Source organism: Elgaria multicarinata, chromosome 7, assembly GCF_023053635.1.
Source record: "Elgaria multicarinata webbii isolate HBS135686 ecotype San Diego chromosome 7, rElgMul1.1.pri, whole genome shotgun sequence".
NCBI classification, from domain to species: domain Eukaryota; kingdom Metazoa; phylum Chordata; class Lepidosauria; order Squamata; family Anguidae; genus Elgaria; species Elgaria multicarinata.
In genome coordinates this window covers 39,970,661-39,997,341 of record NC_086177.1, presented here as the reverse complement: position 1 = coordinate 39,997,341, position 26,681 = coordinate 39,970,661, and the positions used below count along the sequence as shown (strand labels likewise).

General features: G+C 41.7%; 2 protein-coding genes across 2 annotated transcripts in view; one reads left to right on the top strand and one right to left on the bottom strand.

Moving 5' to 3' along the window:
• KIAA0319 (KIAA0319 ortholog) overlaps positions 1-9,825 on the top strand; it is a 42,922-nt gene extending 33,097 nt beyond the window's left edge. Inside the window, exons 13-21 of the mRNA XM_063130452.1 lie at positions 1,279-1,427; positions 1,999-2,150; positions 3,198-3,336; positions 3,954-4,113; positions 5,895-6,037; positions 6,129-6,251; positions 6,381-6,471; positions 7,469-7,560; positions 9,647-9,825. Of these exons, the coding sequence (XP_062986522.1) occupies positions 1,279-1,427; positions 1,999-2,150; positions 3,198-3,336; positions 3,954-4,113; positions 5,895-6,037; positions 6,129-6,251; positions 6,381-6,471; positions 7,469-7,560; positions 9,647-9,825 (1,228 nt within the window). The remainder of the gene's footprint in view (positions 1-1,278; positions 1,428-1,998; positions 2,151-3,197; positions 3,337-3,953; positions 4,114-5,894; positions 6,038-6,128; positions 6,252-6,380; positions 6,472-7,468; positions 7,561-9,646) is intronic.
• Positions 9,826-12,685: 2,860 nt separating this feature from the next.
• ALDH5A1 (aldehyde dehydrogenase 5 family member A1) lies at positions 12,686-26,654 on the bottom strand. Its single transcript, XM_063130456.1, has 10 exons — positions 26,307-26,654; positions 24,520-24,603; positions 22,083-22,253; positions 21,154-21,270; positions 20,614-20,757; positions 19,109-19,252; positions 18,122-18,280; positions 17,786-17,955; positions 16,766-16,824; positions 12,686-16,584 (listed from the first exon to the last, which is right to left on the bottom strand). Exons 1-10 carry the CDS (start codon positions 26,652-26,654, stop codon positions 16,376-16,378), a joined length of 1,605 nt encoding a protein of 534 aa, XP_062986526.1. The 3' UTR covers positions 12,686-16,375.
• Positions 26,655-26,681: the final 27 nt, after the last annotated feature.

The following is a 26,681-nucleotide window of genomic DNA, read 5'->3' as shown; positions in this document are numbered from 1 at the left end:
GTATTTTGTAGGAGTGGGGAGAGGTACGTATGCACGCTGGTGGGGCCAGCCTAGTGACTGCTGCTGAGTTATTTGAAAGGAACTTGAAAAGCTGAGGGGCACAAGTGTTGTGGGGAGGAAGTAGTCTAAACAGAGCAAACTGGTTGACACGAGATCTGAACAGGAAATCTTTCAGCCGAATTAGGTGTTCCCATATTAACAATGCAAAGTCTAAGGGTGGTTCCGGTCCAGGTTTTGGTTGTGTAATTGCCTGGCCTAATTCACGGAATTTTATGGTGGGGTCCAGATGATGGCATCTTCCACTTGTCACTCTCCTGTGTTTTCTCATTTCTTCTTCTGTCTGTTTTTCTTACCACGGAAGATCTGTTAAGGAGGGGAAAGCTGCATCACATCATGCTTTTTGATTGGTACTGCTAGGAGGCCTCCGTTGGGGAGCACTTCAGGTTTAGATGTGATCCATATTGTTTGTGCAAAATATTGCCCCCTTGGTAAAATGTGAATAATTATCTGCTAACTTTGCTACATTCACAATGACCCAGTTCAGAAGACACCTTAAACCATGGCGAATAAAGCAAAAAGCCTTATTCACCGTAGTTAAAGCTGTAGTTTAAAGTGTCTTCTGAACATGGCCTAGCTTTCTGGCTTAACCACCGTGGTTAAAGTCAAGGTTTAAAGTGTCTTTTGAATGGGCCCACTGTCAGAAGAAGAATGGGAAAGGGGAGTTGTCATTTCCATGATTCCAATGGGGACAGATTTCCTTTCCTCCGAGATTACTGTTTGTGGAAAGATCTTGTGGGCAATTAGTTCACCCGGCATCCCCATACAGATCCCAGGAATCTCCCACACAGCCCCTCTAATTCTTAGCATTCTGTGCTTCTGGCAAGGAGGTGTAGTAAGAGGAGATACACCATCATCATCATTGTTGTGCTATGGTGACATGTACATGGAATAATGGGAGAGTCATGTAGCCAGGATTTCAGACACTCGCAACACAGTCCTGTATTATGTCAATGGCAATTAGTCATGATGGCAAAATGGTACCTCCAGTACCAGAGGCAGTATGCCTATGTACACCAGTTTCTTGGGAACATGGGTGGGAGGGTCCTGTTGCACTCATGTCCTGCTTATGCATTTCCTGTGGGCAGATGGTTGGCCCCTGTGTGAACAGAATGCTGGACTAGATGGGTCCTTGGTCTGATCCAGCAGGGCTTTTCTGATGTTCTGATGTTCAGTGGGGCTTTCTGCCTTGTAAGTGTTGTTTGTTTTGGTTTACTGCAGCGGACCAAGCTCTTTGCAAATGGAAAATGTCGACAGTGCAGTGGCAACCATCACAGGTCTGCAGATTGGGACTTATCATTTCAGACTGACAGTAAAAGACGATCAAGGACTAAGCAGCACGACCACACTTTCTGTGACTGTTAAGGAGGGTACGAGTTTTTGCCCTGTCTTTTGAAGGAACTATTTTGAATAACAAGTGGTTCATAACATTTCCACTGGTTTCTCTTCTGTGTTTTAACCACTCATGACTTCCCCGCAGTTTCTCACATGCTGTGTTTTTCCATAAACCTTGTTTTAAACCATTCAGTTATTTTTGTGTCTTCATCTCGTCTTTCTTCATTTTGTTCTTCCACATGTTCTTGAGGCTTCTGTATCTTTAACAGTTGCAGAAAAGAGAATTTCAGCAGGTGTCATTAGTATGCATGCAGCACCTGGTGAAATTCCCTCTTCATCACAACAGTTAAAGCTGCATGAGCTATACTAGAGTGACCAGATACAAAAGACGGAAGGGCTCCTGCAGCTTTAACTGTTGTGATGAAGAGGGAATTTCACCAGGTACTGTAGGCATACAAATGACACCTGCTGAAATTCCCTTTTCTGCGCAACTGTTAATGATACAGGAGCCCTGACCTCCTTTCAATATAGTCACCCTACTGTTGCATCCATTTTCATCCTGTTCTTTGATCAAAACTCTCCCTCTCTTACTATTCTGTTGTTTAGAAAGCAACCATCCACCCAAGGCTCGTGCAGGGGGAAAACACCTCCTTGTTCTGCCCAATAACTCTATTGCTTTGGATGGTTCACACTCTACTGATGACCAAGGAATTGTGTCTTATCTCTGGATTCGGGATGGCCAGAGTCCAGCAGCTGGAGTAAGTACGCTAATAGTTTAACTAGGCCATACTGAATCTTTTTAGACATTCCTGTCAATGTACCCTTTATTTGCACCGTTGCTATGTAATTGATGCCGATAGGGTCCATTGCTGGGCCCATGGGCAGTACTCTGCCCTGAGATATCTCTCTTGGGATTTACCAGGCTCCCTGCCCCGCCTGGTTTTTACTTTGTTTTAAAAGATTTTTTAAAAATAAAAATAATAAAAAACTGGGAAGCTGACATGCTACAAGTGCCAACTTTGTTTCCAAGAATGCCTCTGGGTCCCAAGTCTCTCATCTGCCACAATTTGCCTTCTGTGAAGTGAATGTTGAAGCAGAAAAATGTGGGCCATGTGTTTTGAAATTCAGACCCCCCCTCCTTTTCCTGTGTGTGAATGGGCAAGTGCCCCCATGACAGCCATTTTGTTACAGCGCCCACATCACTCTCTCAACATTCCAAATGTAGCTGTTGACCCAGAAGGTTTGGGCTCCCTTGGTCCTTCAGATAGAGAGTTTGACTTGGACAAGTCAATTTGAGACTTGGTTCCCCTGTCTTAAAATAACAATGAAAGAAACCAAACGCATGGGTTTAAGAACACGCATATCACCTACGTTAGGGGTGCAGAACCTCTTTCAGCCTGAGGGCCGAATTCCATCTTGGAGAAACTCGGGGGGGGGGGGGGCACATTCCAGTGATGGGTAGAACTGAATGCAAAAGGGGGTGGGGCCAAAATACTGAAAATACCAGCATATTTTAACTTAAAACTCTTACTGTCAGTAACCAAGCCTTTGGAGTGGCATTTCAACCTTTTAGAATGGGGAAAAAACTGCATAAAATCCAGGAATATTTGGTTGTTGGGGGAAAGGGGTGGGGCTTTTGGGGTGCTCTGGATGGCCAGATTTGGCCCCTGAGCCTCATGTTCAACACTACTGACCTACATCCCTATTTGCAAGGCTCTTTTAATCCAGTTTTGTGGCAGGCAGCTGTACAATTATTGGCCTGAGGTAAAAATGGATCTGAAGTGCTGACTCTTTGACTTTTCCAGGATGTGATATGTGGCTCGGACCACGAGGCGGTATTACAGCTTGCCAATCTTGTAGAAGGGAACTATATTTTTCACTTGAAAGTCACCGATGGCAAAGGAGATTCCGACATCGACACAGCTTTTGTGGAAGTGCGACCCGGTAAGATATTTAAGTGGCTTGTTGCCAGAAACTCAGCTAAAAACTTTTCTGTTCCCTATAGCTTTTAAATATTGAGTTTGTTCTGACTCTATACTGTTTAGCTTCACCCTACCCAGTGCCTGTTTACACTTCCCTGTGCCTGTTTGCATTCTCTTTCCCTCCTTATTGTTTACTACAACTTTATTAGATTGTAAGCCTATGCGGCAGGGTCTTGCTATTTACTGTGTAATCTGTACAGCACCATGTACATTGATGGTGCTATATAAATAAATAATAATAATAATAATAATAATAATAAGAAGAAGAAGAAGAAGAAGAAGAAGAAGAAGAAGAAGAAGAAGAAGAAAAAGAAAATAAGTCACCCTGTGGAAAGCGCTCTGGGTTCAGACAACATCACAATCCATTATGGCTGTCTGCCCATGATGGGTTGTGGTGTTGTGTGAACCGAGTCGAGTCATTGCAACTTTTTAAAAATATCAATTTGGAACTTGCATAGTTTTCTTTTTGTTCCTAGGAAATGCTTATTTAAAAATCTGTCAGTTTAGAAGCCTGACATCTACGTGCCGAGACAGCATTCAACACACACTGAAAGATGTGCGTTATTTTTGCCTTCACAGACTCTATGAAAGATAGCCTGGTGGAACTGATCTTGCAAGTTGGCGTTGGCCAGCTGTCTGAACAACAGAAAGAAACTCTTGTGCGACAGCTAGCAGTCCTCCTGAACGTCTTGGATTCAGACATTAAAGTTCAGAAGATACAGGCTTATTCTGATATCAGGTACAGACAGATGCCTAAATCAGTACAGAGCAGAAATCTTCATTCTGGTGGCAAGTATTGTAGGTAGAGAGATATTGACCAGGGTCGGATGAAAGAACAGCCCCCTCGTGTAACCCACGCTCACCTGGTTGGCACGACACAATCCCTGAGTGGGGGTTGTATATTTTAAATGGCGGCTGCACGTGCCCGGCATGGGCTGTCGTATCGTGCGAACGGCCCGCATGTGCCATAATGAACTGCGTCATTTTGTAAGGACTGCAATCCTAATAATAATAATGATAATATATTTATTTCTTACCCGCTTCTCCCTCGGGATCATAGACACCAGTGATGGGGAAACTCCAGCCTGCAGGATAAATTTGGCCCACTGGGCTAGCCCATCCAGCTCCCTGAAGGGTCTGGATGGAGAGATCAATCCATGCTGATATCTGGTTGGAGAGAGCCACAGGGAATCCCTTAGTGTGCCCATGCTCACACTCCCAATAGGGAGAGAGACTGTCATGCTAAGGGCTTCTCCTCTGCATCCTCTCCAGTGGGTGAAGGTGTGGGGCAGGCAAAGCCACCCTGACCAAGAGGGCAGGAGGACAGGCACTCCTCCAGTCAGTGCCCATCAGGGTGGTTTTGCTGCCTGAGTTCAGGTCATGACCCTCCCCCCGATGGTATCTGGCCTATGGAGGGCCGGGTGGGTGGGTGTCATTTAGCCCCCCCCCCCAATTATATTTTAACACCCCTTCTATACACCTGCATGTAATTCCCATTAAACTTAATAGGACTTACTTCAGAGTAGACATGAACAGGGTTGCACTGATTGCATATTAAAACTGGATTCACGTGCTGAGCAACTTTGTATACCCCATAGTGGCTGCGCAGTGACGCTGCATTGTTTATATGACGCAGCTGCCAACTAGCAGCCACCACGGGCTTTTTTGACAAAACTGTGCGCTTTAAAAGTAGCCGACTCACCACGGGTTTTTCCTTTGCTACGAGGTCACTACCTTCTTTCTGCCATCTGTCAGTGGTGAACTTGTTTTGGGTTCAAGCTGGGGGCGTTCCCCGGGGTGGATTGAAGCCCAGCATAGGATGTGGTAAGCTGGGAAAGCAGGGCAGAGAGCAGGCTCAACCAGCTGAATCGCTGCTGACGCTGTGGCTTTTTCGGCTGGAAAGCCCAAGCACCCTCCTGCAATGAAGATTAACTTTTCCACTGTGCAGCTGCGATGCTGTGGGATTTCAAGGGAATGAATGGCAAAGGCATTGTCCTCAAGTCATAACCATAAAGAAGAAAGCTGTTCTGCAATTCTGCATTACTAATTGAGAAATTCCCCATGAAGACATGATGCTTAAAATAAAATTCATCCCTCTAGTGCAGGAGTGGACATCTTGTGGCCCTCCAGATGTTTTGGCATTTACAATCTGCATAATCCCTCACTATTGGCTATGCTGGCTAAGGCTGATGGGAGTTGTAGGCCAAAACATCTGGAGGACCACAAGTTGCCCACCCCAGAAAGTAGGACACTCGTGGACTGAATAAAATCCTGGGTCTCTGGAACGTCGTGCTTTATGGCTTGTAGTTTGATTCTTGAATTTCATGGGAATCTCGGCAGTTAAATATATACTAAAACGAGGTACCATTATAAGGAGGAGAATCCTTGATAAGGTGTAAGCAATATAAAGGCCAAATGAGAAATTCTGATTGCAAGAATATTTCTTACAATTGAAAGGCTAACACATTTTTAATGCTGTAAATATAATATAGGTCTTTCATATATGCATCCTCTCTTCAGCACAGCTGTTGTGTTCTATGTTCAGAATGGACATCCTTTCAAAGAGATAAAGGCTTCAGATGTTGCACAGATGCTGCGTTTGCAGCTCTTGAAGGAAAAGCCAGACTTTTTGCTTTTTAAAGTGCTTCGTGTTGACACTGCCGGTATGTATGTGTGTTGTAGAGAAGAGACATCATTATCTGAATGCCGAATCCCTATGCAATATGAACAATGTCAGTTGTTTTGTTGTTATAGCTTGCCTCTTAAAATGTTCTGGACATGGACGTTGTGACCCCATCACCAAGCGCTGCATTTGCTATCAACTGTGGATGGAAAATTTGATACAGCGGTACCTTAACAATGGGGAAAGTAATTGTGGTGAGTTGGGAGGAACTGAATGAAGTGTTCCAGGAATAGACGCAGAATAGAGCAGATGTGTACAGTGAATATCTTGAACACGCAAGTGTATTAATGGCGCCTCTAAATCGTTCTATGTCTGTCTTCTAGAATGGAGTGTACTTTACGTAACTGCATCTGCTTTCATTCTGATTGTGCTGCTGGTGGGGTTAACCTGGCTCTCCATTTGCTGTTGCAAAAGGTAATCGTCGTCATCATCATCATCATCATCATCATCATCATCATCTGTTCAATTGAAATGAAGCATGATACTAACACACCTTGGCTCTACACTCACAGGTGCAAACATAGATTAATCCCAAAATCCCATAATAGTGTAAGACCAACCAAATTGGGCCAACCAAAAATGTGCAAGCTTTTGAGAAATACAGATTTCTTCATCAGGCAAGATGTTAAAAAAAAGCAGAATGGGAGGGAAAAAACTGACTTGATGGTGTAGTCACAGTGTCTGTATGTTCTGAGAGCCCTTCTACATGAAGTCTTTATTTTGTGATTCCTCACAGTAGTTTGCGGGTCCTTTTCACAATCCTCCTCCAGGGCTTCTCCCATGCTTCGCAACCATTTTAGCAGGTGTTTTTTTTTCTAACGAGGAAAGTCTTGTATTATTTCTGAATGGCAGGATAAAGCCAATTGCGCAATTCCTCTATACCACAGGAGGGGTCTGCATATGTGATCAAATTAGGGTCTGCAGCTCATGCGATTGTTACAGGTAGATTAGAATCCCTATTTTGCACATAAATCTGTAGGAATATCCACCCTTGAATCACTCTGTGAGTTTGGCCAGGGGCATCCAGTTAATCTAAAATGAAGTCTGCTTCGTATATAGAGCCATCCATATTTGTGGCTATTCATAACACAGTGGTGTGGGTAGAGCTTTATGTGTGGCCACCCACAGTCCTAGCAGAATTTTAGCTGTGTTGGTACATCCTCCTTCGTTTTGGCTGCTTGTAAAATGGCTCTTCATGTGGAGCGGTATCCCCAGGTTTACATCATGAGAGGCCACACGTGTAGCAGGTTGCATTTTTTAAAGTGGGCCTGAATAAGATGCTCAAGTGAGGAGCTGCACATAAAGTAAACCCTGTATTTGGCTTGTTCCTAAGGAAAGAACATTTGTGGGTGGGAAATTCATACTTGGTTTGCCAGCCATGTGTGCAAGATTATTTTTGTTCACTTTTTAGCAGAAAGAGGACCAAAATAAGAAAGAAAACAAAATACACTATTTTGGATAACATAGATGATCAGGAGAGAATGGAGCTCCGTCCCAAATATGGTATGACTTTCTTTCTTTTTGTGCCTTCCAATCTGTGCTATTATTAGTATGGGACTTTTTAACTCATACATGACTTCTACTTTTCAAGCAAATAATACACAGGTGAGGGGAGAATCACATGTGATGGAGCAGGCTGCCTACAGAAGTTCTTGCCATGATAAATGTGGTCTCACTGATGCTGAAGAATCACTTGTATTTTTCCTAAGCCACCCAGCCATTAAATTTGTTTGTGTGTTTTCAGTTATTTCTGTCATGCCTTTCTACACTAAAAAGTGTTTTTCGTTCCTGTTTGGGTTCAGCTCCTACTGAAGTTATTCTGTTTTAGCTGTGGTTATTATTATTATTATTATTATTATTTATTTATTTATTTATTTATTTATTTATTTATATAGCACCATCAGGACAGAACCTCTTAAAGTTCTCTTGTGGGCAGAGAAATAGGTGGGTGGTGGACATTTCACTGAAACAAAGCCCTATGAGGAGAGACTGAAAGAACTGGGCATGTTTAGGCTGGAGAAGAGAAGACTGAGGGGAGACATGATAGCACTCTTCAAATACTTAAAAGGTTGTCACACAGATGAGGGCCAGGATCTCTTCTCGATCCTCCCAGAGTACAGGACACGGAATAATGGGCTCAAGTCACAGGAAGCCAAATTCCGGCTGGACATCAGGAAAAAAATCCTGCCTGCTAGAGCAGTACGACAATGGAACCAATTACCCAGGGAAGTCGTGGGCTCTCCCACACTAGAGGCATTCAAGAGGCAGCTGGACAACCATCTTTCAGTGATGCTTTAAGGTGGATTCCTGTAATGAGTAGGGGGTTGGACACGATGGCCTTGTAGGCCCCTTCCAACTCTACCCTTATATGATTCTATGAATTGCTCCGGGGAGTGGGGAGAAAGAGATGTTCCCTACAAGTTTCATGGTGAGGAGGAGGGGAAGGGTCACTATTAGCAGTGGTAGCAACACAACGCCTTTTCCACACAGGGTCGTCCCCACCGCACTGCAAATGGCAAGAGCACAACCATGTTGGTAGCCTTGCTACCAATTTGCATCTTCCACAATGCCCAGTACCTAGCTGAGGGCACTGAAGTTGTGTGAGAGGGTTTTTTTTTAGGGGGGCAGCTGCCACCCAAAGGAGGTGGGGAGAATATATGGAGAAAATTCTTTAATATCCTTTCCCAGTCCTCTGTTGAATCACTGCAGAGGACAGTTACATGACTTTGTAATACACAACTGCAGTTACCCTTGTCTGATTAGCCACTGACTGGAAAAGACATGGGGAGGCTTAGGGCATTTCCAGATCAGGCTTTTATTGTGCAATTGCATTGCACTGCCTCATTCACTGAATTTTAGAGTTTTTCCATATTAGGCATTTATTGTGTACCTGTGATTCTTTACTCTCAGTTGTTTATGGGCTCTTTAGACAATATTATGATCCTCCAGTTTCACTTCTGTTTCTTAAGAACACTTTCCCAGTATTTTTTAGAGTGGGAAAAATGGGCATATTATTTCTGAAAGCGAAAAGAAAGATATTTTCCGAGTTGTGTAATTGCATTACTCTGCTATAGCACAGTGCCACCTAGAGGTTATGTAATGGAAAAGCAGGAAAGGAAAAGCTCTTTGGGTAGAGCTCAGATCTCAATTCTGCGATGAAACCAAAAGTAGAAACAGCAATTGACAGCCGCTTACAGGGGGTCTGTACAATGTTGTCTTCCATTTGTAGCCCTGCTGCTTCTTCCATCTCTTTTCTTACCAGAAAAATCTGTTAAGCAAGAAAAAATGGAGAAGCTACACCACACCTTTTGATTGCTAGGGGTAGGAGACCTCCACCTGGAAGCAACTTTAGTCAGCTGTCTCAAAGGAACCTGGCAAGGGAACTGTATTCCTCTTTAAAGAGGAGCAGAACCCTAGTTGCCCCTTGGACACTGGTGGCGCTTTGGATCTGAGCAACTGTTTATTGTTGCCTAAGACGTAACATTACTTCCCAAACTTGATGTTGTGAATGAGATAATGTTGCTGCATTGAATCATAAAACTAGACATGCTAAAGGCATCTTCTGCTCCCCCCCCCCCCCCCGTCCCAGGCATAAAACACAGAAGTACAGAACACAATTCCAGCCTGATGGTTTCAGAGTCCGAGTTTGACAGTGACCAGGACACCATCTTCAGCAGAGAGAAGAGGGAAAGAGGGAATCCAAGGAACATCATGAATGGCTCCGTCAAAAATGGCGTCACCTTCAGCTACAGCTCAAATGACAGATAAACAAGCTGCAGTGAAAAGACTTGTTGATCTGGCACACTAAGGAAATGCTGGACCTCCCTCCTTTATTTTCCTAAAACTAAACTGGTGGCAGATGGAACAATAGGCTTCCAGCATAGCAGAAGGGGGAATGGACATGGCAGATTTCTCCCTTTTGTTTCCTTGACAAGTAGATAGCACCTTTTAAACTCACTACTGGGATTGGCAGAAAGACCTACATTGCTGGAGATACTATTCACATATCTCATGGACATCTAAAGGTTACTACTACTCAAGTCGCAGACAAGACTGTTACATTATGAGGATCACATATGAAAGCTTCCTTATATTATTGTTTCCCATAGAAAACAGTGGCTATACATCTATATGGAGTCCTTTACGTCAGCCTGCAAATTTACCTTCGTTATTAAAAGCAGTGTGTGGCTACATCTCCAAATTCCAGACATAACTTTTAATTGAACCTACAGGGCTGGAATGGGAAGCATCTGTCTGATTACAGCTCCCAGTATTCCTGGCTATTGGTCATGCTGGCTAGGGCTTATGGGAGTTGAGAGTACCAACATCATCTGGGGGGGGCACCACTCATCATGGGGTGTGATGAAAGGGTGTTGTGGTACTTCATTATTCTGTAGTATAGTATATCCTGGGGTAAGGCAATGCAGTTGTATTCATTTTATAAATGGTACCAGGGCGTGGGTCAGGAGGCACATGATAAAGTAGCCTTGCTGAAGCAAGGCTGGTCTAGGTTCGTATCTGCAGAGGAGACTACCTCGAAAGCCTGAGTTTATGGGGGGAAAGACAGGCCCTAAATACAATTTCTACTGGTCTTACAGTGCAATCCAAAGTGGATTGTGGGATGGGGGCAAAGCAGCGGATTTATGACTCCATCCAAAGCTGTGCTGGCTTTGCCAGGCAGGGCAGAAGTGGGTGTGGGAGTTTTTTGTTCCCCCACCCCAGCTGTGCAGATTTTATTACTTCCACTGGTTACAATCCGTAAGTGGGGATGTAGGTTTGTTTGGTGAAGGGACTGCAACTATACCTTGCTGGCTTCCTCTGGCCAGAGCAGAAGTATGTATGTGTGGTAGTGATAGTGTTTTCTTCTCCTAAGGACAGGTGTTTTTTTTTAAGTTTTCTCCCATTGATGTGGTTCATGCAATGCACTATGCCACTCAGTACTTGAGTGTGAGTTGTTTGTTAAACTGTGGGATAGTGTGTTGTCTGAACTCAGGACATTTTCTTTAGGGTGGCTTGTTAACCGCGGAATGTGACTTACTTCCTCGAACAAGCTACCTTGAGAATCCCTCGTTTGTTGTGTTGTACAAGCCACTCTGCAGGAAATGTCCTGGATTCAGACAACACGCTAACCCACGCTTCAGCAGACTACCCAGGGTTTGACAACAACCCACACTCAACCACAGTCTTTGGGTTAGCGTGTTGTGTGAACATTAATTGCAAGGCTGTGAGGAAAATTAACTACAGTTGCTCCAGGGCTGATGTGTTTTGGCTGGTTTAGGGCAGAGGAGGCTTGGGGGAATGGGAGGGCTTTGGATCCTGCTGCTCAGAGGCTGGCCTTCTCCCGTCCCCCCAAACCCTTCTCAATCCCTGCCACCGTTGGAGCATGACAGCAAAGGAGTGATGGGGCAGAGGTTTCTGCCCCTGCAGTGAAGTGGCGCCTCTCTCTCTCAAACCGCAGAGAAAGGAGGCCTACAATATAGGACTGCACTGATAATAAAAGTGAAACATGCTTGCGCTCTACAGCAACAGCCTGTGAATACACTCAACCCCACTGTGTGTTGCAAACAGACTGCTGGACTAGATAGGCTGTTGGTCTGATCCAGCAGAGGTGCTCTTACATTCTTAAAGGGTACACCTAGGAACACCTGTGGGACACAGACTAAATTGGCCTTCTGAGAAAGCAAAAGTTAGCATCAAAGGCAGGAGTCCATGCAGGTGCATTTTATTTAATTGATTTTGTGGTTTTGAACAGTGCACCCAGCCAACATGCAAGTCAATGCTGCATGTGGCGTCTGTGTGGAATTGAGCACTGAATTTGGCCTGGGAGATCTGCTGAGGCAAGTTAAGTAGATTGACCTCAGTGTGAACTACACTGCAGGGTTGTCATAAGCCCCAGCACCTTCCAATCTGCAATACGAGAACAATGAATTGCATTTGCTTTGGAATGTTCACTTTTTAAAAAGATCTCATATTAAATACAGTTAAAAAGAATAGGAACTCTTTTTCTCTGCTGCTAGCTTTTGAGTCCCCAAAACTGCTTGAGAAGTCAAAAGAGCAGCTGTGGACATCAAATATGGCTGCCTTCACCCTGTCTAATTTGGGTTTAAGAATTTTTCCAGAGCCAGCCACAATAAAGAAATAAGATATTTAAGAACTAGATCTTTGCATTTATTCAAAGTTTACGTATAAGATGAGTTTGATACTTGCCTACCATATGTTTCCCATTACGACTAAAAGAGAAGTGTATTTTGTCTATATCAATTAATTGCAAATATTTACTAGAGGAACTGAAGAATTTCTAGTTTTCAGGGACTTGCAAGAATGTGTTCTAGTTGTTAAATTATGTCTTAGGGGTTCAAACATATGGTCAGTTTACATCAGTGAAATTAAATAATCTTGCTATATCAAAAACGATCATAAATCATGATTATTGAACAACAACCAATTGTGTCAGTGTGTGTGTGTATATATCTCTAATCAACAGAAGTGGATCTAATAAAAATAAAACCTTATTCTGTGTCTTAAACTTCATGCAAACATAACAAAGATTTCAGAGTCAATAGGCTTGCAAATCACCACAAATTTGACAGTCAATATAATGTCCACCAATTTTAAAGGAAAACATTCATTATATTAACAGTTCTTTCTTTAATAGACATGAGAGTTAACAAACTTGCTAGGAAAAAAACAAGCCAACAAAGGTAAAATGTAAGAATTCAAGTATCTCCTTCTATTAAGGGATCACAGTATAAACACTTTAATACATTCACATCAAAATTGGTAAACATACACACAAAAATTATATTTAACCAACCTGATCCAGCCCTAATTTCTTAGGAAGACTATTAGTATTTTGTTACACACTGTGAACAGTTTGTGCTTCTCATAGATGGTTTGTTTTATTCTCCTAGGTTTAAAATCTTGACAAGCTTTTGATTTATAGAGTTTTGAGTTTTTAACCGCCTTGAGTCCCAGTGCTGGGAAAAAGGCAGGATAATAATAATAATAATAATAATAATAATAATAATAATAATTATTATTATTATTATTATTATTATTATTATTATTAATTTTGGGGTGTTTTGTCTTTTAAAAGAAATCACTATTTTTTCCAGTCACATGCCAAATCATAGCCATTACCTCAAGGAAAGCAAAATTTGAGAATGGCTTCATGGGCAGAATCCAACGGGGGGGGGGGGGGGGGCTTATGCCCCCGCCCCACCTTCTGCCCTACTGATTTTCTTCTACAAGCAGTGGGTCCTACTGATTCCATTGTGCAAGTGAAATCCACTGCTTACACAAGGGAGATCCAGCACTTCCTAGAGGAGGTCCTTCCAGAACCCTTATGCAAGCTCTGCTGACCTGCTCCTTCCAGAAACGAGTTTTTCTGCTCTTTTCAAGCTGCCCCCAGAAGCACGAAACCTCCCTTGCATGAGCAGTGGATCTTCCTGGCAGAAGGGAATCTGCAAGGTGTAGGAGAATTGGCAAGGGGCATTAATGCTCTATTAGATAATGCCTCATCTTCTATTTTTTAAAAATTATTATTATTATTATTAGCTAGTTTTCAGCAAATGTTTGGTACAGCCATGTGAATCACTTGGCCATCGGAATTTACCTTCATATGTTGGGCTGAAACGGCAGGCAATATTTACAGATGTTTCTGCAAAAGCTGAAGATCAGTCTGTGTTATTAACCTATAAAGCCACAAAAGGCAAAAAAAGACACAAACCCCAAAAAGCCTTCATATTATACATTGTAATTTTTATAAGTTTTCCCTCAACCCCACCTGGCACAATGATTACTTCATAAACTACTCAGTTTGCTGGCATAGCTATCAAGCATTAGGCACAACATGCTTGATTTTCTTCTTCTTTTTTTTGAAGAGTAGCAGTTATTGCTACAAAATGTGCTTTTTAGAAGTGCCAGGATTTGGCCTATCTATTCCTAATAAGTCAAAGCAGAAGCAATAGCTGTCTGGTAGTACAAATTAATTCAAACTAAGCTCAGCTGAACCTTGTCAAATACAGAAGTTGGTGAATACACAAAAATCAAAGGAACCATACAATGAGTTCTATGTCCCCAAAGGAGGTCTGGATTTGCACTTCCTGAACAGTAGACTCTCATGTACATTGCAGGCGATTTCTGAAGACTAATGATGTCTCTCAAAAGCAGGCTGTGATATGGTAGAGCAGCTTGCAGTTCAAGAACAAAGACATTATAACCCCACCTGTTCAGCCCTTGGGTTCAACTAAAGCAGCTCTTTGGATCTTGGACATATCTGATAGGTTTGAATATATCAAACTTCTCTTAAAAATATAGTGCAGAACTTCAAATGAAGTTTTGCAATGTAAATAAAGTGCATGTTCCATTTAATGCAGCAGTGTTAATATGCCACTGTTAAACAAGTATTTTCATCGTCTTCCAAATGTACCAGTAGCTCATACTAAAAGGATCTGATGGAACATCCAACTTAGGCTAATTGATGTCAGCAGGAAACACAAGAAACTCAACAGCCAGAGGAGGCAACAAAGTGCTCTTATTTAGGTATCCTCTTAAACCAAGAGAAGGCAACCCGGTGTCCTACAGATACTTCGGACAACCAGAATTCTTATTGCTCATGCCTCCTACATTTTATGGGAGTTGTAGTCCAAAACATCTGGAAGGCACCAGGTTGCCCATCCCTGTCATAAATGGCGATAGTAAATTAAATGGAAGAGAAATAACATTTGGTATACCAAGTGTACAAATAGGTGTTACTCAAACTGTAACTCAACAGCTCCAGGAAGTTTTAAAGTCCTCCCCCATAGATTTTCTTTTGCCTCCTCCAAGCTTGCAAAATGCTTGTCTTGCTGGGACTAAAACTACGTACACTGCCTGCTTTCCATATATCTCTAGAATGAGGGGCAGACTGGCCTTCCACCGAGGAAATATAACTTGGCTGTGAGTAATATCTGGGGATTCATGTGTAGGAATAGACATAAGGGTCAGAGTGATATTATAGTGCAATGGGTATATCCAGGTTAAGGAAATGTGAGCCCATGTATTGTGCCACTTAAATTAAAAAGTGATCTAGTTACACAAGGTGACAGTCCACTCTGGATTAATTTGCTTGCGTGGGCTGTTGGGCATCCATGGGCACCATGCAAAGATGGTGGCCATGGGCACCAAGCACAACATGACAACCTCCACCAATAAATTAACCCATGATGGACTTTCATGTTGTGTGAACCAGGTCATTTCTTCCTTATAGGACTGCTTACCCAGTCAGGTCTGATTGGGTCTATTGTGCATTTGTGTTCATCAACACAATTAATGACTACCTCCAAGAATATCTAAAGCATCTTTCCCCAACCTAGTGCTCTCCAGATGCTTTAGACTATGCCTCCCAGTATGCATGACCATTGGCTATGCTGGCTAGGGCTGATGGGAGTTGAAGTCCAAAATATCTAGAGAAACCCAGGCTGGGACTGTCTTTTCCCACAATGGTGGTTGCTCAAATCTTTGTGCTGTTGTATAAATGTATAATATTTGGTCACAAGACTCACTTACTAGGCACAAATCACAAGTGTCTCCATAAATCGTAAGTCACAGGAAGGTATTCTTTCGGAACTCTACCTATGCCTGCAAGGACATTTGAGCTCCAGCCAACAGTTGAAGAATAATATGAAAAAAGTGGAATATTCCTTTGCATGACAGCATTAAATTCTTCTAGAAGTTTCAAGACAGACAACCAGAAAAGGCAAGTTAGAAAGAGAATCAAATTCAATATTTGGCACAATTATTCAATATACCATCACTTCCATAATGCTCCACCTGAAAGAAAAAATCACAGAGAAGCACCTTTTTGCTGCTCTGTTAATTAGTAAAGATTTCCTAATTCCTCTGAAGTAAGATCAGTAACAAACATGATCTGTCCCTGCATTATGATTAAGATGGATAATTCAGGTATAAGCAGATCTATATTCTTGCCATTGATATTACGGTTGGGCAACTTGTAGCCCTCCAGATATTTTGACCTACAATTCTCATCAGCCCTAACCAGCATAGACAATGGTGAAGGATCATGGGAGCTGTAGGCCAAAGCATTGAGAGGACCACAAGTTGCCCACCCCTGATCTATATACACAAATGTAATTCCAAAGTCGTTGGTTTACAAATATTGCCACAGTGCTAAGTAAAAACAGCTCCACACATAAACATGATTACTCCCATTTTAAGAGGGGAGGGGGCGAACAAGTGATCTTGCTATACAAAGCTTATGAATATTCTAAAACACTGTTTTCTAGCCTTGCATTGGTTAGAGACTCCTAACAAATGGCTATTGTAAACCTCCAAAACAGACATATTTTATTTCCAAATATTCATCAATACCATATTTTGAACCTTCTCTTCCTAGCCCAGATTGCTTTACGCCACCAAAAGGGCACTCCGCAGCAGATATAATTCCTTCATTAACACCAACCATTCCAACCTCCAGCTTCTCTGCAACTCTCCAGATTTGGGCAGGGTCTTGAGAATAGAAATAGCCTGCAAATTGCATCATTGATTAGAATACAGAGTAATAAGACATTTTGTAACTAAAACCTCTTGGAGGGGGGGGGTGAAAAAACCCCTACTTCTTTCCCTATGTTTGAAATAACAAAAAGGTCAAGGTTTGGCCTGCAAACCTGAACCATTTAGACTGCCTACAAATTAAGAGAGCACATACCTGCTAAACCCACATTGGCTGAATTTGCAATGGCAAGAGCTTCTTCCTCTGTATCAAACCTGCAAACATAGGGAAACAGCAACAACAGGAGACATCAATAACAATTCCTCTTTTTAAATACTAAAAGCAATGCTTCGTTGGAAATGGTATGAAATTAGAAGAGTCTTCCACAGAAAATGTGTAGTGTTATTCTTATTATTGTCCCATGTCCCAAACTCCTGTAAGAGAAATTTCCATAATTTTCCAAGAGTTAAGCCAGTATAAATGTAGCTTTGTAAGTCATGTTTTCCAGCATCAGTAATACATTTGTATATTTAAAAAAGTTACATCTTGGGAAGTTTCATCAAATTAAAGTAAACCAGGGTGAAGGAGCAGAGAAAGAATCTTCTATGAGAAGAGGGTTGAATATGTCTACTCAAGAAAGTATACAGGTGTAATTTCAACTAGCTTTTAGTTGAGTATAACTAAGCAAATTCCAGTGCCAATGTCATTATGTTTATAGTAAGGTCACTCCATGGGGTAGTGAAACATACTGGAAGGGCAACACCATGGTAAGGGGTGAGTGCACATAACTTCAGAAAATTCCTGTACTATCCAAAGTCTCACAGTGAGCAAACATTTCCAACATTTTAGCACTCCAGACTGTTTCTGTCAGGACATCATTGGGAGAGCCAATGATTGGCAGTACCATCAATTGGGAGTACCATCAATCCTAGGCCTATAAAAAAACCAACAACCTTTTTGAAGAGACAAGACACACAAGGAAAAGGCGAAGGAGAAGTAAGAGGAAAAAAATGAAGTAGACTGTCAGCAGGGAGATGGCCTGCTCTCCCCTCCCATCTCCCGAAGGAGGAGAGGCAATCCGACTGGAGCAGGCCATGATGTTCCCTTTGACTGCTCCTGTCAATGTGCTATATGGTAAGATAACATGGGTCATTTCATATCCAGGCCGCAGTTTAAGAAACTGCAATGATTACATAGAAAATGACAGTTTATTATGCAGGTCACACACTATCTTACTTGATAACTGGAGCCAAAGGACCAAACGTCTCCTCTTGTGTACACAGCATGTCTGTTGTGACATTACTGAGTAGAGTTGGCTCAAAGAAATTCTTCCCGTAGCTGTGCCTTTTTCCTCCTGTAACTATGGATGCTCCCTGGGAAACTGCATCATGAATGTGTCTTTCAACCTAGGAACAAAACAAACCTAACTTAGAACATGATCGCCCACAAAAGGACTGTTTTCATTTCCACAGTGGATTTTTTTTAGTATGTAATATTATGCAGGCAGAGACAACAAACATGACTGCATAGAGTATGCTGAGACTATGCCATAATACTAAAAAATAAACTTACTTTTTCCACAGCTTTTTCATTAATGAGCGGCCCCTGGGTAGTCCCTTCATCAAACCCATGGCCAATATGAAGATCTTTCTTAATGGCTTGTGCAAACTTTTCTACAAATGCATCATGGATCCCTTTTTGCACCAAGAAACGATTTGAACATACACAAGTCTGGAAGCAAAGAAAAAAAAGTTTGCTTTCTGTTTATTACCCACTAGTGGATTGTGATTCAATGAAAAATAGTGGGATTATAACTATTTTAATGGCGTCCTCCTTCCTCTCTGCCCTGATGCATCCTTCGGCTGTGTAGTTCTTCCTTCCATCTGAAATAGCCGTCCACCTACAGTGGATGAGCTCTCTTTGTGCTGTTGCACTTTCCTACTCCTTCATCTGCCATATAGCTCTTAGTATTTCTGTTCTTGTATTTTTATTCCACAGGACAGTGGAGATTAGTGCCGTTTAAATGTAAACGTTTGGTGTCTGCTTTCATCAATAACACACTGGTATTATTTTAAAAATGCCGAGGATAGAAAATTTCCCATAGAAATGCAAAAGAGGTTTAAAAGCAAAAATGTAGGTCTTGTCATACAAAATATTAAAATGTTCAGTCTGTACATCCAGTGGTTGCCTTTTGCTTCTAGTGTCCCAGGATTGGACAGAGTCCAACCCACCACAACTAGTAAACAACAACAAAAACATGGTATCCAAGGATGCTTATTTGGAATTAAATTCCACCTAAATCAATAAAATGAATGTAATTCTTCCACTGAAATCAATGTGACTTAAGTATACTTAATTTTGTCTGGGCTGTGTTCTAAATTACTACTACTACAGTGTTTGTAGATTGAGAGTGATGAGCAGAAATGTCTTAATTTGTTTTCCACCAAGGACAAGCCACAATCAAAATCATACAGTAACAGTGCTCAAATTAACTGCAGGTTCATAGGGGGAAAAACGTATGTTCCATAAGATTAAACAAAGTAGGGCAATACAGCTCACCTGGCCTGAGTTTCGGTATTTAGAAATGAAAGCTCCTACAACTGCTTTGTCTACATCAGCGCTGTCAAACACTATGAACGGAGCATGTCCTCCAAGCTCCATGGAGACCCTCTTCACAGTGCCAGCTGCATGGCACAGCAATACCTGCAAGAATACAGTAGACAAAGAAAGCTGTACACTTACAAAGACAAATATCTAAACTACATTCTCCTAAGGCTAAAAGTAAACTGTGTGATAGAAGCTACTAGCTCTCTACAAAACCATCCACTTATCTCCATAGTGAACAAATTTAGAAATCAAAGATGTCTGGACTTTTTTGCTTATACTTCACCTAAACTCACTTTCATGTATTTCTACTACTTTGTTTGCCTCGGGTGCTGTATGTCCGATTAAAAAGAATGTTCTTTAATGTAATGGACATGACTACTTGAAATCACCCCATTCACTTCATTATCACTATCTATGCATTAAGAAACTGCTTTCCGGGTGCTTCCAGATGGAGGGCTCCTACACAGCCCCTCTTTAGTTTTCTCCTTAACATACTTTTTTCTCGGTATGAAAAAAGACCAAAGAAGGGGTAGGAAAACACAGGAGACTTATGAATAGAAGATAACATCATCCAGACTCCCTGTAAAATTCTGTGAATCAGGCGGGGCAATGAAGTGATAAAAGCTTCATCTGGAAGAACATCCAGATGAGAATATTCAATTATCTGAGTCAAAAGTGACTACTGATTTCAGAAGGCTTCGGACTGAATTTTAAGAAAGGACAAGGTGGATTCAAAATGCCTTTTGAAACTCTATTCGATAGCACACTGCAAGCCCCAAGCCACTGGCTCCAAGCAGATGCGACTGGTATAGACAAAATGGATATGGTTTCTGTCTTCAGTAACATTTATTTAGCTCTAGAACCAATACAACTAACAGTATCTTCATAAATTACTAGACCTCCCTGAGCTTACGATATAAAACCTTCACATCATCAGCAAAATATCCAGTGATAGAACACAAGCATTGTTCTATAGTGTTATTTGCTACTATTGAAGAGTGGTAATTTTACTTGAAAAATCTGTATTTATGCCTTGATCGGCTAAAACTGCCTTCCTCATCCTGGTTCCCTCTCCAGATGTTTTGGACTACAACTCCCAGCATTCCTGATTATGGGCCATGCTGGCTAGAGCTAGTGGGATTTGAAGTTCGAAAAATCTACCTTCTGTCCGCCCCGATTTAGAAGTTACCATGATTCTTGAAAGGAACGACGAATTCCATCTACCTGAAAGACCAGCCATGCTCAAACATGTTTTCATATAAAATGAAAGGGTTGGGAAATCCTAGAAGAATGAACTGATACTAGGAAACCTTTCCTAAATTTAAGAAATTTGAACTATGCAAAACATGAAAGGCTGTGCACTTTTATTCCAAAAAGCCTTTTAGATGCATGATAGCTACAAACTTTGTGAAGGTTCAAAAGCCTAGAGCGCCAAACTTCAAATACACAAAGCATACCTTTCCTGTAGCCGTTGAGCCAGTAAAAGAGATTTTAGCCACCAAGGGGTCAGTGCACAACACTTCCCCAACCGCTGCTGCCTGTTTTCTAGAACACGGAACAACGTTGTATACTCCTGCAGGAATTCTGGCCTGATTTGCAAGCTGTAGTGAAAAACAATGCGTGTATGGCATGAAACTGTAAAATATTTATCATGTCATGTGGTATTTTAATTACAGGATGAATGTAGCGCTTGGCTTCGTCTCCTCACAACTATGTCACAAACAGGTGAGAAACAATGAAGTGGGATTTCTAAATGCGCTTAGAAGATATTGAAGGAAAAACTGGGGTGGGGTGGGGAGAAGGGATACACCTAATAACATCCAGAAAATATAAGTTTGGTCATTTCCTCTCAGCACTCTAGTTCACTGCAAGTTGAACTTCTATGTTAATAAAAAGCTGGCAAAGAACTTTTTATTTGAAAGCCACACCAAACTGCCCACGTACAAGAATCGTATTGTGAAAAACATCTCTACAGCTCATCAGTATAAGAATCTCACCTCTGCAAGTGCTAAAGCAGATAAAGGTGTATCTTCTGCTGGCTTCACCACCACTGTACAGCCAGCTGCCAAAGCAGCACCCACTTTCCTTGTAATCATAGCACTTGGAAAATTCCACTACATTGAAAAGATAGAGGTACACACTTAAATTCAGTAGAACATTTGACACACTGAAATAACTGGCAAATTCTGACATTCCGGGGGGAAAGTAACTTGGAGGATCAATCTGAAGGACTGCCTGCACCCATAAGGACCTGCCTGAGGTCCTCAGAGGCCCGACTCTCTGGCCTGCTATTAACAACCATCAAATTAGCAGATACAAGCAACAAGACCTTTCCTGTGATGGCCCCACTTGTTTCTTTCCCTAGAAGGGGTGTATGCCCTCCTTGTTTGTCAATAACTTTTAAGTAAACCTTAAAACCATTTTTGCCCTTAGTTTACTACTGAACTGTGTTGATTTTGTGCTGGTTTGATAATTGTTTGTCATGGTTTTTAATTTTAGCTGTTTTAATTGCATCTTAAATGAATATTTAACTTTATTTTTGCAAGCTGCCTAAACTAAAAGATGCAATATAAATTAAATAAATTTATATCCTGAGCATGCTCAACATGCTACAATGTTTGAACATGCTACAAGAAACCAAAAAGAAGATTGCATAGAGATTCCAATGGACAGAAGAGCAATGTTTCTGTAGTTTTCACAGCTACTAGTTTGGTTTACCTTGTCATTTATCCCAGAGCCCAAGCACAAATATTACAAATTAAGGAGGAGGAGGTTAAATCACCACAATATTACAACATATATTTTGTGAGCAAAAATTGGGGTTTTATTGCAAGAATGTTACTTTATTGAGCTTAAAGCGCTGCTTATTCCGCCTATTCTGACTACTAAGAATAAAGGTCTGACTTAAAGAATCAGCTGAACTCACGGGAGTAATGATGGCAGCAACTCCCACAGGCTGCTTCAGTACCAGGACTCTTCTGTCTTTTGCAGAAGATGGAATGATGTCCCCATAAATGCGCCGAGCTTCTTCAGCAAACCATTCCAAGAAGGAAGCAGAGTAAAGAATTTCACCCTGTGCTTCCTTCAGTGGTTTCCCCTGTAATATGTTCAGAATGGAGAAATCCACATGCAGTGAGCTATAAAACATCTTTTAAACAAAATGATTACAATGAAGAATGATTACAATGAAGAATTCTCCGCTGTGGCACCCCGGTTGTGGAACGAGCTCCCCAGAGAGGTCCGCCTGGCGCCTACACTGTACTGCTTTCGTCGCCAGCTGAAGACCTTTTTATTCACTCAGTATTTTAACACTTAATTTTAACTTAAATTTAAATTTTACTGTTTTAACTCTGTATTTTAATCTTATATCAACTTTGCTGTGTGGTTTTATCCTGGTTGCGCTTTTTATATTGTATTTCATAATTGTGTTTTAACCTGTTGGGTGTTTTACTGTGGTTTTAATTTTTGTGAACCGCCCAGAGAGCTTCGGCTATTGGGCGGTATAAAAATGTAATAAATAAATAAATAAAGAAAGAAAGAAAAATATGCTTATGGATTTATATTTTCATATTTTAAAAATTCCAATGTGCAATTAAAAAAAAATCAAATTTTGTATAAGCATATGGCCCTGTTGTCTTCCCAAGTGTTGGTACGGATCTTTAAAGTCTTAATCAGTCTGATACAAAACATAAAGATATTAGGTAAAAGCCAAACTAAGTCCCACTTAAAGTAAACCCATTGAAATGAATGGACTTATATTAGGACTAAGTACCATTTATTTCAATACGTCTACTTTAAGTAGGAATTATGTTGGATTTTACCCAATGGGACAGTTTGTGCGAAACGACAGCCCACCATGGTTATTAACTGATGGTAAGGCTGTGGTGTGTGCAGTTATAATTTTGCATATCCAATTTCCACATGGGGGTTGTCGTGTCATGTGAACCCATAAAACATGGGTTATGCGAGGGTTAAACAACTCTTGCATAATGCTAGAACAGACCATGGGTTATGCGAGGGTTGTTTAACCTTTGCATAACTCATACTTTCTGAATTTGCATGGCATTGGATATGCGAAGTAGCGCCCACAGGTGCCATGGTTCATCATAGGTTAACTATCCTACAACAAGGCACACCTGCTGGATCTTGCAAACCAGGTCAATGTCTCACACCTATAGGAAGGAAGTGGCAGAGTTCAGGCAACACGCTTATCAACCGGGGTGGGTGGGGAATAGGAGCAAAATGGAAATCAACTGTTGATTTGCTTGTCGTCTGAACTCAGTCAGTATCTCAGCAAGGGTGGGTGGGCACAGATCTCTATTTGCTTAGAAAATGCAAATCACAAGAGGCTTGCAGAAGAAAATTGGTGAGTAGAGTGATTAATGCCTCCTGTGTCTAGAACATCAGCTGCCTGCAAGGTGATTGCCCTATGGAATAACCCCGTGTTTGCTTCTCTTTTTCTGAATCCTCTATAAATTATGTAAAATCCATCTATTTTAGATGCTGTTTGCTGGTGTTAATTTCTGGGGTGCTTAAAATTATGAAACCCACAATTTAAAAATAAAAGATTGTAGTTTAAATGCCACACAAATCATTTTGAACTCAGCAAAATGTTTTAAAGAAACACTATTAAGTTTGCAATCCTATAGAAACTTTTTAGAAGCAATTGCTTTAGAATCACATCTTCTGTAATTATTTTATTTTATTTATTTATTTATTACATTTTAATACCGCCCAATAGCCAAAGCTCTCTGGGCAGTTCACAAAAATTAAAACCATAATAAAACAACCAACAGGTTAAAATTATACCAGCAAACAGCAACTTAAACAAGCCACATCAGAAAGATTCTGTATTCATCAAGGCAAGGGTGGCCAGACTTCAGGCTTCCAGGATCTATGCTCTCCTTTTCTAGAACCTCAAGAACTACCAATGGAGTCAGGTATAAAATAGTGGCTTTGGGTGACTAGGTAGACACACATCTAAAAGAACTAAGGAGCAGGGTACCTCTGAGCACATGGCTCAGCCTAAAAAAGTGTTTTCTGTATCACAACTGAGCTCACAGTTCTTTCACACAAATATCCACTCCTGAATTTCAAGCTTTCTTCAGTTCAGCAACCTAATTTAAAGGTGGGGAAAGCTTTTTAGTTATTGTTAAACAAATGGAAGTCAGAAACCCTTGCAGATATATCACAAATCATCCACAGATCCACCAGTAGATCCCAATCTAATATTGTGCAGTAAGATACACAGAGGTATCTGGACTATACCCATGGTTGCTTCAATCTTTCTTTTGGGCAAGGCTCTTGTAACCAATCTTAATTTCAGCCTCACAGAAATATGCTTTTCTTCTGTTTATACTTACATTCTCTGCTGTAATGATCTTTGCAAGGTCATCTTTATTCTCTATCATCAAATCGTACCATTTACGAAGTAAAGCAGCTCTTTCCTGAATAAGAAGAGTTATACTTTAGCAGGGTTATCTTTATTCAGTAAGTATGAGAAGAAAAATGACAGCTGATCCAGTATTTTTTATTACTTGCTAACTACTTTTAAAGATACAAAGCACTTTACAGCACATCCTGCCAATCTTATACAAACAAGACAACAGGCTCATAGCCAAACATTTTAGGCATGAGGCCTAAGAGACTATGAGAGATAGGAAGGCATTATACATTAATAACAGAAAAATACAAGGAGACAAAATTAAATGTAATAAAAATGTTATAAAACAAAGGCTGAGTTCTTGTAAGTAATTGACAGCATAATCCTATGCATATCTATTCAGAAGTAAGCCCCACTGAGTTCATGGGATTTACTCCTAGGTAAATGTGTATTGGATTGAAGCCTCAAGGTGCAATCCTATGCACTGTTAGATAGAAAAAAAATCCTAATGGGAAATGCTGGCTGGGGAATGCTGAGAGTTGTAGGACTTTTTTCTGTCAAGGGTTGCATCCTTAATCTCTCTAAATGGAAAGTTTAGAAACAATTTAAGATGAATATCAGAGAAGCACATGGAGTACCTTGATGGGCCATCTGTCTGCAGCCTTTCCCACAGCTACTGCTCTACAGCAATTGTATATGTGATATATGCAGGTTACTACCTTTGTGTAAGCTTTCCCCCATGTTCCTTACATCTTGTACAGAATATCTCTGTAAATGAGAAAGCAAATAAACTGCCAATAAAGTATTTCCTTTAATTTCAAGGTGCAAGTTGAATGTATATGACTACTGGGTTGTGGCATAGTTCTTCTCTCCATAACTGATGTGTCTGTATCTTTACTTTTCTCACCCCAGTGTACATAGGGAGCTTCTGCTATTAGGCGGTATAAAAATGCAATAAATAATAATAATTTATCAAATGCTACTATGCAGGTTGGCCCTGAAAACATGCACTCAATAATAATAATAATCAAATAAAATAAAAAATAAAATAAATCTCTTTGGCTCTGAATTCCAAGCAGTAATACTTTGGACCAGCCCACTAAAATAAACATGATTTGTTAGTCCATAGATTTCAATGGGTCTACTCTAAATATGACTAAGTGGATCAAATCCTAGATGCTGTAACCCTAAAAACACTAGCTAGGGCAGGGGGTGCCCTCCAGATATTTTGGCCTACATCTCCCCAAACAGTATTGCCAATGAACCAGGATTATGGGATTTGTACTCAAAATATCTGGAGGTCTCCAAGTGGCCAACTCCGATCTAAGCTTTACTAAACAATGAGACATTCTGAGCAAACATGCACAGGAACTGCAAAGTAACGCGTGGCCTGTGGTGCCTTGCCGGTTAGATAAAAGCAATCTACACATGCTCAGAGTCAATCTTTTCTTTTACTCATTCCTGGGAACAAACTCCTGCCTCTGTTTCTCCCCCTCTTGGGGAAGTCTCTTAGCTGCGCTGGCTCCCCTTCCTCTACAGCTGATCGGTGCCCCGCTGGCTAGATTTCTCTCATCTTGCCTTTCGGTTGAGGCATTCTACTATCTTAGTCCTCCCAAATATGTGGGGCTGTCTATCTGCCTCCCCTACTAGCGGAAGTCGCCGGGGGCGGGGACCTATGCCTTGGAAACTCTCTCTCTTTCGCATTCTCGCCCAGGACCTTCGCGGACGCAGAGAGGATGGCGCCGGGGTGCCTTTGCCTTCCCTCACCTTAGCGGAGACTGCGCTCCATGCAGCTCCAGCCTCGTAGGCGGCCCTCACCGCGGCTTGAGCCTCGGCCACCCCGCAGTCGGCCACCTGGCTCAATTCAGCGCCGCTGGCCGGGTCCCGCACCGGGAAAGCGGTTGCCGCCTGCACCCAGCGGCCTCCCACGAAGCCTTCGGAACGCACCAAGGAACCGGCCAGCGCTGCCATACCGGGCCCGGCGCTGTTGAGGCGGCTTGCGAAGGGACGCGCCGAATTCGGCCCCGCCTGAGGCGACTGCAGCAAAAGCCGGGGGCGGCAGCGGTGGTGGGCCAATGGTGTTCGGAAGCTCCGCGCCGCCAGCCGAGTCGCCATGGCCGCACCGCCAGGGACGGAGGGTGG

What these genes read in the sequence shown, in the direction of transcription:
- ALDH5A1 (XM_063130456.1), bottom strand. Translation starts at nt 26,654, where the DNA reads ATGGCGACTCGGCTGGCGGCGCGGAGCTTCCGAACACCATTGGCCCAC. An exon ending in AATACCGAAACTCAGGCCAG is followed by an intron (nt 18,281 to 19,108) that starts GTGAGCTGTATT and finishes CTTTGCTTCCAG; the next exon opens with ACTTGTGTATGTTCAAATCG. An exon ending in ATGAAAAAGCTGTGGAAAAA is followed by an intron (nt 17,956 to 18,121) that starts GTAAGTTTATTT and finishes TTTTGTTCCTAG; the next exon opens with GTTGAAAGACACATTCATGA.